This window comes from Ambystoma mexicanum, chromosome 2q (genome assembly GCF_040938575.1).
Source record: "Ambystoma mexicanum isolate Mex_15411 chromosome 2q, UKY_AmexF1_1, whole genome shotgun sequence".
Lineage (NCBI taxonomy): Eukaryota > Metazoa > Chordata > Amphibia > Caudata > Ambystomatidae > Ambystoma > Ambystoma mexicanum.
The window spans coordinates 498,872,957-498,889,310 of record NC_090924.1 but is presented as its reverse complement, the minus strand read 5'-3'; the positions used below and the strand labels follow the sequence as shown (position 1 = coordinate 498,889,310).

At 46.5% G+C, this 16,354-nt stretch overlaps 1 protein-coding gene across 3 annotated transcripts in view; it reads right to left on the bottom strand.

Moving 5' to 3' along the window:
- MAD1L1 (mitotic arrest deficient 1 like 1) overlaps positions 1-16,354 on the bottom strand; it is a 3,106,940-nt gene that overhangs the window by 2,989,245 nt on the left and 101,341 nt on the right. For all 3 annotated transcript variants that reach the window (XM_069647622.1, XM_069647623.1, XM_069647624.1), the window contains one exon: positions 15,731-15,855. In XM_069647622.1, the coding sequence (XP_069503723.1) occupies positions 15,731-15,855 (125 nt within the window). The remainder of the gene's footprint in view (positions 1-15,730; positions 15,856-16,354) is intronic.

The following is a 16,354-nucleotide window of genomic DNA, read 5'->3' as shown; positions in this document are numbered from 1 at the left end:
TGATAAGTGTACATAACCCTTGAATATTAATTATATAAAGACTGTGTTTTCAGTAATACAGTGTGTGGACATTCCTTTGTGGGGGCTTGGGGATACACTGTACTTAAGAACCAGCCTGCATCACCTCCTGAGAAGCTAGGCCTTGATTGCTCGTCCATCGCTACCGTATTAGAGAATCTTGGCTGGGGTCCTCTGTGCCTCCCCTCTACCATATAGAGAGCAGAAGTACAGACCCCCCCACCGGTCTTCTTTACATCCACCTAATGGGTTGTCCAGAGACAAAGCGGTTTTTAGTAAGATTGCAACCAAATGCAGCAGGGACCCTATGGCCCTTAATTTCGACTGCACAAAGACTAGCGATTGTATTACAGAAAGAACTGGAGTCAGATGAATTGAAATTCAAAGCAAGCCCCTGAATCACTAATGCAGATGATAAGTTAAGGGAGATTGCAAAATTGTTTGAGGATTTCAAATCCATAATCCATAACTCTAAAAAAAACTTAAAAACTTGGTAAAGATATACAGGAATTTAGGACAGAGAAGATTTACCGATAGTGCAGACTATCTACAACAGAAGACAGGATAGATCACAACAAATCAAGAACAGAGGAAGACCACAGAGGTGGGTCACATTTTCTGATTCCAGCAGTGATTCTGCGGGTGAGGATCAATCCTTATCGGGACCCCCGCAAACCTACAGACCTAGGAGCCAGAGGCCTTTTTTAGGGAGGCGCCAGTTCCGAGGTTTCCAGGGAGAATTTTTCAACCAGACATGGGACCCATGGGGAGGCAGACGGTGGCAAAGGCCACGCAGGAGGGGATACATTCAGTAGCAGTTATGACCAACCCCGTACCTCAGAGGGAATTGGATAGTGATCTCTCAGTTTTTAATTTATCAGATGCTGAATTGTCCACTATCCAAATCCAATAACCTTGGTGAAGGTCTATCATTCATCCCGAATAATCGGACTGATAGTTCACCGCACAAGGTGAAGTGAGAATTCTTCAGCAACTTCTTTAGTGAAAAGGAACAAGAACTGCGCCCACAAGATACAGGCCTAAGGGTCCTGTCTAATTTCACCCCACTTGATAACCAGGTAGCTCTAGAAATAATCCTGTTTTAAAAATGTGTGATGTCTGACCTCAAGGTTACAAAATGACAAAAAAAAAAAAAACAGACAACCTGTCGAATGCTAAAAAACAGGCAATGGATGAATTTACAGCGAACACAGACTTAGTAATTAAGCCTGCGGATAAAGGGGGAGGAATTGTGGTCTTTTCCCAAACCAAATACCACAAAATGGTGATGCACCTATTAGAGGGTAACGGTAGCTATCGACCCCTACGCAAGGACCCAGCCCCAGAAATCAAAGAAGAGATTAGGGAAACAACTCAGTTTGCGGCAGACCGTTCTTGGACCACACAGGAGTAATTGGAATATTTGACTCATTCATTCTGATGGAAGGACTCCTTCCTTCTATGCCCTCCCTAAGATTCATAAACACAAATCCAATCCCCCGGGAAGACCTATAGTATCGGGCTGTGGTTCGATACTAGAACCTCTCTGTACGTTCAGAGATTTGTTTCTGCAACCCATAAGCCAGAAAAGTGACGTATTTGAAAGACAGCATGGCCACGATTAACCTCTTCGAAGGGGAACCATTTGACAGTGAAAATGATCTCCTGGTCACAATGGATATCAAGTCATTGTACACCAATATACCCCAAGAGGAGGCCATAGAGATAATCCACATATTCCTGATCCATCAGGGTACACAACAGAGGGTTCCAGCAGGGTTCATTATTGAACGCATGACTATTGCCCTACAGAAAAATGTCTGTGTAAGCAGGACAATATTACTTGCAGATAAGAGGCACGGCTATGCGGGCGGCATTTACACCTAGCCTAGCCGTTCTCTTCATGGCTGCGTTTGAGGAACAGTTTGTGCTTTCAGCCAATAATCAATTTAGATCACAAATCAGGAAGTGGTTCCAATACATCGACAATGTGATCTTTATTTGGCAGGGCAGTCTTGACTCCCTCAACGCTTTATTTACTTACCTCAATAACCAACATCCTACCATCAAATTTACCATGGAGTATGATAGTACATCCATCAACTTCTTGGGCTTGCAGCTAAAGGCTCAACTGGGACATCTCCACTGTACGCTACATTAGAAAACCACTGACAGGAATACCACTCTCCACTTTACTAGCTTTCACCCCAGAACCCTCAAAGAAAATCTGCCCTATAGTCAATTTTGAGGCAGATACGTAATTGTACCGAAATATCGGACTATTACCAACATTCCAACAGATTGGCTAGCGATTTGAGGCAGAGAGGCTACCCCAAAAAATTGGTTTCACATGCTCTGAGAAGAGCTAGGTTCACGCCAAGGGAAAATCTTCTTGAACCTAAAGCAAGAAGTTTGCCACAAGAGAGAATTACATGTGTGACCACATATTGCACACAATCATTTGCTATTAAAAAAGCACTATTAAAATACTGGACAATGCCGCTTTTTGCTTTTAAGAGATCAAGAAATCTCAAAGACCAACTGGTGCACTCCTCCACACTAGCTAAACCAAATGTGAGCCAGCGAGTATTGCGCCCACTGCTGGGCCATTTTCCTTGTGGGAATTGCCACTCGTCAGTTCACCAAGACGACACCAAGCTTTCCCATTGAGGATAGAACATGGGAAATTCGCTTTTTATCGAATTGCAAAACTAGTAATGTGGTATACTGCATTCAATGCCCCTGTGGCCCGAGATATGTCGGCCAGACAAGCAGGCCGGTTCACACGAGAATGAACCAACATCGTTCAAGAATACGATGTAAAAATCATTTGGCTCCATTGGTCTCACATTTTGTGGCTTTCATATTCCCCGGACGACATACGGTGGTGGGTGCTGGATGTGGTGAAAAACAGCCTTAATATGCAGTAGGCATTGCTCAATAGGGAATCCAGATGGATTTTCCGCCAGCAGACATTGGACAGATCAAAAGGGCTTAATGAGGAGACTCCCACATTCCTGCCACATTTCTAACCATACGATCAGCCGTCCATGGGGCGGTCTTTCGTCTCTAGTCTTTTGGAAGGAGTCAGTGATTGCTCCATAGAGAATATAGACAGCACAGGCAGCCTGGTTTCTTATGACTGCACCCCGGATCGCTTACAACATGTGCTTAGTTGTATTAGCCTTGTGTCGCAATTGGGTGTAATATTCTTTTCATCCACCACTGCACCGTGGTACTATCCTTGTAATAAGACTAGCAGGGTGTAGTACTCTTTCCATCCACCGCTGCACCGTGGCATTATCCTTGACTTATGATCAGCAGGGCTGCACAGCATCTCCATGGTTACCTACGTCATCTGTGATGAGACGCTTCGCAGAGTTCCAGCATAGAACAAAGGCGTTTGTGCGAACGAGTGAGTGCATTTACAATGCCTCGTTAAACTACGGGAATATAGGCCCCTTGGGACAAACTTACTGACCTTGTGTTCCTCTCTTCAGTCTACAGCCATGACCGCATTTACTTCGAACACGCCTGTGGACCGTGTACACGCGTCCACGCGTTTGACTGCAGTGTATGCCGGCAGCTTGATTCTCCAGCACGCCCCGCGCCACCATGCCCAGCAAGAACGATCAACATGGCACAGGTAAATGAGGGGAAATTTATCAGGCTTTGTTCCCTGGCTTGTAGGATTGTAGATACTGTGTTACATTTACTTGTGCCAGTTTCAGTCTTTATATGGACTTGCCTCCTAACAGGTTACAGGGACCCCTAGTTCTCCTCAAGGAACTACGGTTAAAGTTCCTTCTCTCATTGATCTGAGAGGAACGGCTCACGAATTTGTGATTAATACCTGCTTTATTTCCCTTTCGGGACCGGCGGATTTAAGAGTCGTGAGTTAACTGCTACTTTATATTCATTTTACAGTTTTTATTTTTGGTAATTTGTATTTTTTCATCTCTAGCTTGGTAAGCACATAAGTTTCCAGGTTGTTAACTCATGTAAGTTTTCAAAATTTATTTTTGGGAAGTCGGATCACCCAAGTCTTGAGAATGTAACCACACTTCACGGTTGCATGAAGTCCTCTTTACACCTCTTCGACTCATTTTCATTCTTTGTACCGTTTTTGTCCTAGTACAAATTGGTTCCTAGTGCTTTTTATATCCACTTACACGTTACAGCACCCGCCTCACCTTGGGTTTGATTAGATTTTACATCACTAGTGCCCGGGGAGCACTGGCTTCAGTTTAGACTGTAGAATCCGTTTCAGGTTCTACACAGGAGCCAATAGTCCCCGTTTTAAATCTATTGTTATCACACACACTCTGTTTTTTATTTTCATTTTTATTTCCTTTTATTCCTCAGGGGTCACCTTTTTGTACATCTGACTCTGGTACTGAGGAAGGCGTTACACACATCAATCAACGCCGAAACGTAGGACACACCTGCTCTGGTAATACTCAACGAAGCGGGTGTCAGTTGGCTATGTTCTAATCCTTGCAGCCAATCTACGTAGACCGAGTAGATTTATTTGATCATCAAGTTCAATCTTGGACATTTCTATTCTTGAATCCGAATAACTTATACCACCTGGCAATAAATGTAACCATGGGGGTGTATCGCTTGCATATTCAGATACAGACCTGTTATGAATGACTTAACAGTTTAACTGTATTAAATGAATTTATGCATGTCAAATTATTTCATGCCAATATTTTGAAATTCTTTTGTTTTGGTTTTTGCTTTAACACGCCGAGTTTATGTTGAAGTAACAGTTTGGGAATATCATTCCTTTATCAAAAATGTTTGTGTTTTTGTTGAATTGTTTACAATAAATTGTAAATACAAAGCAAGGGTCCTATCGGACCACTCTCCATTGGTTCCAACGTGGCAATATCTGCCCCTGAGAGCTAGGACTCCAAAATGGAGGCTCAGAGCAGAGGCATTACAAGATATGGAATTCAAAGAGGACCTGAGAGAGGAAATTATAGATTACTTTGAGAACACTGGCAGCGTAGACTCGGCGGGTACCTTATGGGAAGCATTCAAGGTGGTGATAAGGGGAGCAGCAATAGCTAAATCCAAAGGGCTGCAAGGAGGGATATTGAAATAATTACTAAAAGCAGAGACAAAACTGAAGAAAGCAATGAGCGAAGGGAGGGCGGGGGGGTGAGGGGGGACAGAGGACTCCGAGGAGGCAGCTGGAACCATAAGTCAACTGCAGCAGGAATGTGTGGGATACTGGGACAGGTTGTGTCATCTAAGCTACAAGAAATATACGGAGAGGCAGCATGCAGGCAGGAACAAACCGGGAAGAATGCTGGCTTGGTTGTATAAGAATGAGTCACCCAGACCAGTGATCAGAGCAGTCGTGGAGAGTGTGCACATAGTGGATACTCAGGAAGGAGTAAACGGAGAGGTTCTGGAATTTTATAAGAGACTGTATAAGGTCAAAGGGGGAGGTGATAGCACAGAGATAGCAGAAACACTGGAAGACATTGGCTTACCTAAAATAGGTGCTGAAGAAAGGGAGGGTCTGGAAGCCCCAAATCACAATAGAGAAATTAGAGTAAGTGGTGGTGCTACTGCCCACCGTAAGGCTCGAGGAACTGATGGACTCCCAAGCGAGTGCTATAAAAAGTATAAAAGGATTCCAAGATGGCCGCCAGGGAAGGGAGACGCGGGTGAAACTCTCTCTCGCCGGGCCGCCACAAAGATGCACCTTAATTCATGCCCATAAGCCAGAAATAAGGTCGGAAAGGTCACACACCAGTTGCAACCCCCGGCGCGAGTGGATGAGGGACCCCGACCCCACGGATGCGTACGCACTGGGGGCCGAGAGATATGGAGACCACCCCTCCCCCACCAAAGCACAATGGAGGCAGGCGTCAGGTGTGAAGTGGACTGCCGATAAGCAGGAACAAGGTGGAACTTTGGGGAATTGCGGTCGGTCTTCCCGCCCCCCCCTATCCCCCCTCAGACCTACAGAGCAGTTATACGAGGGGGACGAGCGGCCGGGGATGAAGCGGACCGCCTCGGAGGGCCGGAGAGTCGGGACAAGGTGGAGCACCCGTGGACTGCAGGGGGACTCCCCCACCTCCTCTGTACAGAGACAGAGCAGCCATAAGAAGAGGCTGCGCGGGCGGCCAGGAGCGGGGAGGACCCCATGGGAGTGCCGGTAAGCAGGGACAAGGAGATGCAGCCGCGGATGACAGTGGGACTCCCTGCCCCTCCCCCGCCAGAGCCACGGAGTAGCCATTAGAGGTGGCGCGGGCTGCCAAGAGCGAGGACGGCCTGAGAGTGCAGGCAAGCAGGGACACGGGAGAACACCCACGGGCGACAGCGGGACCCCCCCCGACCTCCCTCATCGGAGCCACGTAGGAGAAGGGGCTGTCCAAGGGGAATCCACACAACAGGGGTGAACTCCCGTCCGCTCCGTCCCAGGAAGTGGAGGAGAAAGGTAAAGACAACGCGGCCACTGGGAGAGAACTGGGAGAGACCTGCCAGAGACCCAGTGAGGAGAAAGGCAAATGTAGGAGGACACAGAAGACGAGAGCCCACCCCCCACAACACACCATACCACGCACCATATCAGGCTCCACAAGCCCCCACCAACCAACAGGACAACCAAAGCGGGGGCAGTGATAAGGGGGAAGAGAGGTGGGGTCTCCACCCCGCACGAGCCAGGATGGGTGAAACTCCAAAGAGGGGCAAAGAAAAAAAGGCAACTTTCCTAAGATCGCTGGAAGTGCGACACAGCAGGGTCAGCAGCCTCTGCTCAAGGTGGGCACCACCCAAAATAACATACCAGCCCCCCACCCCATGACACCAAGCGAAGAGAGGCCTTCGGAGGGCAAAGACACATCGAGACACCTTGTGGCATATCTAGAGGCAGCGGAATGCCCAAAAGGGACTATGTCAAAAGCCAAGGGAAAAGGGACCACAGCACATCCGAACTCCCAGAGCACCAAACAGGACGCCAAACCTGCTTCAAATGTGGTCAGCAGACACCCCTATTCAAACCAGAGGAGGGACACAGGAAGATCCCCCAAGCGAAGGCAACGCCTCCGCATCCCACCTCCAGCCGCCCTCAAGGGAAGACATGCAAGATTGGTTTACAGAGCTGAAAGAGAATTTTATGTCAACCGTACAGGTGCAGTTCGCCATAATGAGGAATGACATGAAACAGATGGTCCAAGACCTGAAGACGGACGTGGCCAAACTGGAGGAGTTAACAGATACGCTAGAAAGGACACTCCAAAATACAGAAGAAGCAACACAACAAATCAGCGAGACGCAGGAACATCTGGTGAGGCTAACCCATAACCTTGAGATTCAATGCGAGGACCTCGCAAACCGCTCACGAAGATCCAACATACGCATCAAAAACATGGTGGAGTCAGTCCTGAACAAAGATCTCAAATCAGCAGTCCAAGAGGTGTTCAGGGACATCCTTGAGGCACAAGAGACAGACACAATTGGGATCGACAGAATACACAGGGTGGGCCCAAAAAGAACTGGAGTGCCAGGGGAGAGAGACATACTAGTGACCCTCTCCTCATACCTACAAAATGAACAAATCTTGAGTAGGGTAAGAGGGATGGGCCACATAAGAATGAATGGGGAAGCCATCCAGCTGTACCAAGATTTGGCCCTAGTTACGTTGCAAAAAAGAAGAGATGGCCCCATTAGTCAAGGAACTGGTGGCGAGGCAAATCCGCTACAAGTGGACGTTACCATTTGGGTTGTTGTTTACATGGGAAGGCAAACAAAGAAGAGCGACCACATGGGAAGAAGGCCTCAGCATGATGGGAGTTTGAGCAGACGGAGAGGAGGAAAGACACTAAAGCAAGGGGGGGGCCACCAAAGAAGGCCGAGGGGCTGGGAAACGGTTCGGCAAAGAAAGAAGAACACAGGGAAAGAGCCGCAGGACGCCCCAAGACGTCTAACGTGGACAGAACAGAAGGTCGCTCTGAGGGGTCTGAGACAAGATTGCCAGGTGAAAGTGTGAAGTGGGAATTCAGAGGCATCCAAAGATTCTTCTATACGGCGGCCCGGGCCGAATCCCTGGTATTGGAATCCGGTAAGGACAGAGACAGATGCAGAGTTTAGGAACCCCCGCAAGGTTATCCCCGAGTCTTTGGGGGGCAGGGGGCGATAGGCAAAACGCCCGAGCATCCCTAGGAACCCGAGCCCGACTCGGGGGGAATGTTTGTTGGTTTTAAGTTCATTGTTGGGGGGGGGGGTTTATCAAGAAGGGGGAGGAGACAGGGGGCCCGGAAGACTGGAAGCATGGCAATTAGGGAAACAATAGAACACTGGACATGGGCCAAGATACCATGTGTAAACTTCGATTCCTAACATATAACCTTAGGGGCCTTAACTCCCCGACAAAGAGGAAAGAGCTGGAGAACTTGCTTAAAAGGGATAAAGCAGATGCTCTGCTACTCCAGGAGACCCACATAAGAGCCCGGGACAAACAGAAAGCACACAGAGGCTACAAGATCTGGGTCCAATCTAACGCACTAGAGAAAAAAGTAGGGGGGCTGATTACGACAAAAGATGGAGGATGTCAGCCTAATAGACAAACTCACAGATAAGAACGGGAGGTTCGCATTTGTTAACATCGTGATAGAGGGATTCCACCTCACCCTGGTGTCAATATATGCTCCCAATGCAGGGCAAGATGGGTTCCTGAAGGATACGCTAGGGAAGCTTGAGGGTTTTGCAAAAGGAGAAGTTATTTTTGGGGAGATCTTAACCTACCATGGCACCCTCAGATAGACAGAAGTACGGGGGGGTCTCCAGGGCCAAGGGGCACCATCGAAACATCTTCGGCAAAAGATGGAACAACTGGCCCTTTGTGATGTGTGGAGGGAACTCAAAGGTAACCAGAGGGGCTATACGTATTTCTCGCATGTACACAACACAATGTCGAGAATTGACTATTTCTGGGCGTCAGTGGGACTTATGGGCAAGATACAGGGAATAGAATTAGGGGCAATCTCTGTCAGACCATGCTCCACTATGGATGGAGGAGAAATTTCCAGGAAAGAGAGGAGGCCTCTGGTGCTGGAAGTGCCCACAGGACCTGCTCCAGGACCCCATAATGGGAGAGACTATCAGAGAAATGGTGGACGAATATTTTGAGCAAAACGACACAGGAGAAGTCCCGCTGGGAAATGTCAGGGAGGTGTTTAAGGCAGTGATGCGCGGGAATATGATCGCGCTAAAGGCCACGAAGGAGAAACAGAGGCACAGATGGGAAAAAGAGTTGGAAAGCATAATAGCGGACATTCAGGAAAAACTGCTTACACACCCCACCCGAATCTCAAAAAAAGTCCTTGAGACATACATAGGGTCAACGAGAAATGCTCTGCACCAAAAAGGCAGAGAAATCGCTTTTGGACTTCAAACAACGCTATTATATCAAGGCCAATAAGGTGAACAGGTTCTTGGCCAGACAACTTCGCGATAAACAGATGAGAAGGACGATTAAAAACATCCTAAACACACGGTGAGCCACCAACACGCACACATGACATGGGAGAGGCATTCAGGGAGTTCTATCAAACACTGTATACTACAGACTCTCCGGATAGTAACGCTCAAGACATACCTATCGCCCCTACCCACTTTCAAAAATACTTCAAGGCGGCGCAGCTCAGGGTCCTTTGGGAATGGATGGGGGATGATCCTCAAACTATCTGGGCAATACAAGATGGGCAGTAGCCAGATCCCCGCTGGTGGAGCCCTTGTGGAAATCTAAACACAGGCACCCGAACCTCCAGATCAGTGAAGTTATGAAGACCACACTAGACACTTGGGCTGACCAAACGCGAAGGGGTTTAATAACCACGGTGGAAGGCCCCTTCACACCCATCTTTCGGAACCCCCTATTTCCACCCGGAATGGAGAGAAATGGGAAGCAGCGGGGTGCACGAAAATAGGGGAAATGTTCCAGGACGAGGAAATTAGACCATACGATGCATGCAAATCCCTTATGAACCTCACACAGGGCAACAAGTACAAATACAGGCACTGGCTTGGGACACCTGAAATTAAAAGGGCGGCAACAAGAAACCTCACACAGTTTGAAACTTCTGTCACTACCAACTCAGGGGCTAAGAAATGGGTCTCAATTCTATACTTCTTCATAAACTCCCAAGATGAAGAGGTCAAGTGGGCATACATGTCAAAGTGGGAGAAAACACTGGGGGAGGAAATCGCAAGACATCAATGGTTAGACTTGTGGATTCAAATCCAAAAAATGGCCCCCTCAGCCCAAACGAGGGAAATGTGGTTAAAAGTTGTAACCCAATGGCACTATACCCTAGAAAGACTGCACAGAGGGTGTGCAGGTGTGAACGTGGAAACACACTTGGTGGGATTTTAAGGGGTTCGGTGGCTTCTGGGCAGAGGTGAAGTCGGAGGTGTGGAAAATGTTTCCAGAAGCAGAACAGTTTGGGGAAAAGGTATGACTTTGAGGAATGAAAGACAAGGCAGCCAGGAAATACACAAAGTAACAGTAGAGAATATTTATGGGCTTGCTTAATGCAGCATGGACAGCAATTGCCAAAAATTGGAACAAGCGTGACCCACCACTAATCTTCACATGGCTCCAGAAGGTATGGTCTCAAATGGCAATGGAAAAGCTAACGCACACAATTCAAGGCGCAGGCGGATCATTCACAAAGGAATGGGCCAAGACTACCTGCAGTCAGACTACATGGAGCAATGGTGCCCCCACAAAATCAAAATTTCAGAAATCTTCAGTGCATAATGTTCCCTCTTACAGAAAGACTCCTAGATCCTTCCGGGACAGGGGGGTGTGGGGGATATGGAGTTGGGGTCGGGTTTGTTTGATGTTGAGTATCCTGTCTACATTTGAAAAATGTATTTAAAAAAAATAAAAAAAAAAAAGTATAAGAATGAGGTGCTCCCCCCGCTGCTAGCAATGTTGAACGAGGCGTTCGAAATGGGTATGCTACCACAATCCCTGAGGGAGGAGATTATTATCCCACTCCCTAAACCTAACAAACCAGGCGTGGAGTGCGGATCATATAGACCACTGTTGATGCTAAATCAAGACAGCAAAATACTGACTGCGGTGCTGGCCAACAGAATGAAGCGAGTCATTGGCAGCATGATACATCCCGACCAAACGGGTTATGTCCCGAACAGGAGCATATCAGACAACTTGAGACGGCTCCACCGGGTCTTGGAACACACGAAAGGAGATCTGAGAGAGATTGCTATTGTATCACTTGATGCAGTCAAAGTCTTTGACTCCATCAGCTGGCCCTGGCTGATGGCGTCCCTGAGCAAATACGGGATGGGACAAGGATACCTTAGATGGGTGAAATTACTATATAGCACGCCGTTGGCCAGGGTCAAGACGGGGGTGTGTATCTCGGAGAAATGGAAACTCGGCAGGGGCACCAGGCAGGGATGCCCATGGTCGCCAATGCTGTACATACCAGCATTGGAGCCACTGGCGATATATCGAAGAAAACAATACGGAATAATTGTGATCCACACAAACGGGAAACCGCACCTAATCTCATATGCAGACGATATGCTGCTGTACCTGCAATACCGGGAGGAAAACCTCCAATACATAATGGAAATCATGGAGCGATTTGCCTCATTATCAGGCATCGCTGTTAACCCTAAGAAATCATGTATATTCCCATTGGGGAGGTACATAGTGGTCCCAAAGGAACAAATGCCAGTCCTGCAAATACCATGGGAGACCGACACATTCAGATATTTGGGGATAGACTTATCACGCGGTGGAGAAGGAACAAAGGCATAATACTGAGAAAGCGGTAGTAAGCATAGAAAATAGTATGAAATTCTGGACGAAAATACCCCTGGCTATAATGGGAAGGGGGGCATTACTGAAAATGGTCATACTGCCTAGGTTGTTGCATTATTTCGGGAACATACCGTACATGATACCAAAACGTTTTTTTGCCAAACTTCAGACCATATGTAGGGGGTTCCTCTGGCATGGCACTAGGAATGGAATTGCCCTGTGGAAATGGCAAAACATGTACGACAGAGGGGGTATTAAGCTGCCAAATTTTGAGACCTATTACCTAGCAAGCCAATTGAAACATGTGGTAAAATGGTTATCTGAGGACCCTACGGCAGGGTCCAGACTGTTGAGCTCAGAGTGTGGCCCGTAATTCCTCAAAGAGATTATATGGCTCCCTAAGCCGGAGTTGAAAGTGTGTCCGGGGATGCTGTAGTTGGGATGGAAGATATGGGGTAAAGCATGCCAGATTATGAAGAGCCCAACCCCATGCTCTCCGTAAGTGCCGTTAGTGGCACCCACTGAAGGGGACGAACAACTGAGGAGCATGATCTGTGGGAGATGGGAATCAGTGGGGGTAGCAACAGTCGGAGACATGTGGCAAGAGGGGAAGATAAAAAGTTTGGGGTGCTGGTGAAGGAAACTGGCCTACATGTGGGGCAATACATCACTTACACTATAATGGTAAGGCGGATCAAAAAGACATGGTCAGAAATAACGCTAGAAGAACAACCTAATGAAGCCATAGAAATGATGCAGGACATGGCTGATGGGGGACATGATATTTTCAGAATCTACGAGCTCTTAATGTCCAAGATTGGGGAAGAAGTGACCCAATTAAGACTAGATTGGGAAGAAGAGGCTGGGGAACTTATGAGTGATGGTCAATGGGAAAGAGCCCAAGGGTACCACAAAAAGGTGTCCAGAAACGCAAGACTGCAGCAAGCACAACTATATGTAACCCACAGGGCATACGAGACTCCCCAACGGATAGCTAGATTCGAGAAAGCTGAACGACAAACATGCCCTAGATGCAGAGAAATTAATGCTGGAATGATACGTATGTTTTGGGCATGTCCGGAAGTTGCGAAGTTCTGGGGAGAGATAGCTCATCGGTTAAAGGAGAAAGGGATAAAAATAAATGTGGAATCAGTATGGATATGCATGTTAGGGGGGTTCCCTAGACCGCATCAACTGAGACATGTAAGTAAGCTGAAGGACCTGACATACATACTTGCCAAATGGAGAATATTGCCATGGGATGGAAGGCAAGCTACAGACCCAGAGTAGAGGCATGGTGGAGGGACCTACAGAAATGGACAGAAGCTGAAACAGCGGTGTGGCAAGAGGCGAGCAACAGGGGGGAGGGAGGGAGGGAGGAGGAGGAAGCAGGATCCATGATGGCATGGAGACAACTGACAGCTACATTATATGAGCCCACCCAGGATAGTCCCAATGAGAATGAACTTGTTGAGGAGGAGGTTGCAGGAATGCCGCGAAATGAAGGACTGGCATAAAGCGAGGTGGAGTAGGCTCGAGTTGCCGGGTGAAAGGAGGGGGTGGGGGATGAGTAAACAGCAGAGCCTAAATGTAAAATAACAGATGTTGTAGACTCATGATGTATACTGCTGGTTTGTTGAATGATTATAGTTTGTGAAAATCAATAAAAATTGTTTTAAAATAAATTGAGATACAGAATTTGTCTAGATCATTAACCTCTTAAGTGCCATTGAGGTTCCCCCCCCCAGTGCCAATGTTTTTTTTTTTTTAAATCGCGGTATTCACCGCCCAAACCCGCCAACATTTCCCCCTTAAGTGCCACCGACGAGCCGGCTCGTCGGTGGCAACCTGGAACGGTTTTTACCGACGAGCCGGCTCGTCGCTGGCATTTAAAGGGTTAAGCTGCATGTGTTTATCAATATAGTACTTCATACAAATCAATGTTCCATCCTTTTAGAAACAGAGTGTGTGATTCATCAACACATGAAACTGGACCTTGTCGGCACATGGTTGACAAGAGTTCATATTCTAGCAATTTAGACTAGAATTCATACCACACACCTACTTAGGAGATTGTTTGGAGGGATTTGCTCACACAGACAGGATTCAGTTAATTGGCTTTAATTCCTAATTCCTTTTCCTGTTGGGACACACCTTTACTTGTTATTTTTCCCAGTCCCAGACAGAGTAGGGAATCTCCCTTCAGTTTATTTATCCAGAAACTGCCCTGTACAGCCTTCACTGGTCTCCTGCCTTGCCAATCCACAGCATCACAATTGTGGATATGATTTTTATGTTTTACTGGACCACACACATTGATTGATTTTAGGTAGTGTTACCCTTTTATATGTGAATATAAGAGTAGGCTACTTTATTGTTAATATTAGGAACTATATATTGTTGGACTATTCTGTTTTTAACGCTCATATATCATAAACCAATGCTAAACAAGATTGAGAGCATTCCTAATGTGTTTCTATTCAGGAGTAAAAAGGACACTATATTAGAAGTACAAATACTTGTTGGTTTAGTGATAAAACTGTAGGGAAGATATTGATAGCATGTCATGTTTATCATACACACAAAGGTAATACATATTGATATATATTCCCCCAAAAGATAGACCCATGACAATATTGCTGTCTAATAATAAACCAGTCAGGTGCTCAGCGGCAGTACGTTTTTTCTTTTCACTAAAGCCCAACACAACTTTCTCCACAGCCTTGCATAGGATACATCACTATTCTCTGCCATAAAACATATATCATAGCCCCAACTCGGCATTTAGACCACCTTTAGGCTAGAGATTAGGCTCAGACATGCAGGGTTTGATGTAAGTCATGGCCGAAACATGGTGGCTTTATGCTCTAAGGTCTCAGCCCTGAGCAAATGTCAAGCACTGGATCCCCTCTCAGTAGAACTCCAAAATGGTGAATTCATCAATAATGGTGTACCCTCTCATTTATCTCCAGAGTCAGTCTTCTGCACTGGACACTTCCAACCAAGTGCTTTACATAATAGACTATTCAGTTTATATGTTTTAAAAAGACACACACCTAATACAATGTCCCGCCTTCTGTCGGCAGGCCACCTTCCACATCCGTGGGATGATGGCAAACCTTTTTTTAGCGCTTTAATCTGAAGAACTTTACATAGGACATATTTACATACATTACTATTATTACTCATTTATGGACCTCGGAAGGATGAAAGGCTGAGTAGGGCTTGCTGGGATTTAAACATGCGACCGGCAGATCAAAGCCATGAGCGTTTAAAAGGACATACTGCAGCAAATCATTTAGGCATACACCAATCGACTTATCCCAGCGAAATGCACATACCTGTAGTTCAACATTCACCATCATTCTCAGAGCTGCAAACAGGTCCACAAAGTGACTTCGCGATTCGCAACAAAGACTATAGCACTGACTTACACTGAAAGCGACTCTAAAGCCTGTGAGGTATTTAACATGGCCTGCTAGTAGAACAAATGCCTCTTGGTAGCTGGTGCAAGCCAATGACACAGCCAGCAGTTGACATGAGGATGTCAGTCAGCCAGCCCTTTGCCTCCAACATTAAATGTATAGTCTCCAGAATTCCAGATCCTGGCAAGCTATTTTTAGTAAATTTGCACATGCTGGTTGCACATCCTGTGGCATAAGAAATATTGCACTTTATGCAGGCTTTTTCGCCCCCATCCTTAATTTTATAAAGCATTACAAATAGCTGCATTCCATTTACGGCTTATGGATTTCGACTTACTATTTGATAATCCGCAAGAGAGAGTGAAGACCTAATAAGTCAGTAGAATGTCTGGGATCTGCCAAACAAGACTTTTCCTCTCAGCTCCCTTCTACTCTCCACATTGGAGTGCACTTCAACAAGACTCACCTATGAAGCATGTTCAGCTGCTCCTTTAGCTCCTGCTTCTCGGTCTCTGAGGTCTTGGTTTGCATTACCTGGCTCATGCTCTTCCATTCCAGAGCAGACATTTTATCCCGTAACTCGATGAACATCTGGAGTTTTGGGGGAAGAGAGAAAGGTTTTAGCAGAGAAGATACTTGTGGAACGTCCAGCAGATGGTGGTGGATAGTCATGTAATATTAAAGCAGGGCGAATGTCAAAAGATCAGACCAGTTGACTAGCCTCCTCTGCAGCACAAGGAACCTCTTTGAGAGCATTAAAAAAAATAAAAAAGGAAACAGCTGTGCACCTTTAAGATTTCAGTCAATTTTACTGCGCCTTAGAAAATAACTGAAGAGAGGAGCGAAAAACGAGAGGGGAAGAGAAACAAGAGGGTAGAGGGAGAGAAGGGAGACACCTAGATTCTTGGCTTTAAAGAAAGCCAACAAAAGGTGTTAGAAAGCACCAACTGCAACACTTCAGGACCCTTCTGACAGTGACCAGAATTAGCACAACTAAAATCATTCCCAGATGAGGATTTTTGATCAAACCCTACCTGAGGTGCATTTCACCTGGATGTGAAAACCTTGGAAACAATGCACCAAATTGCCC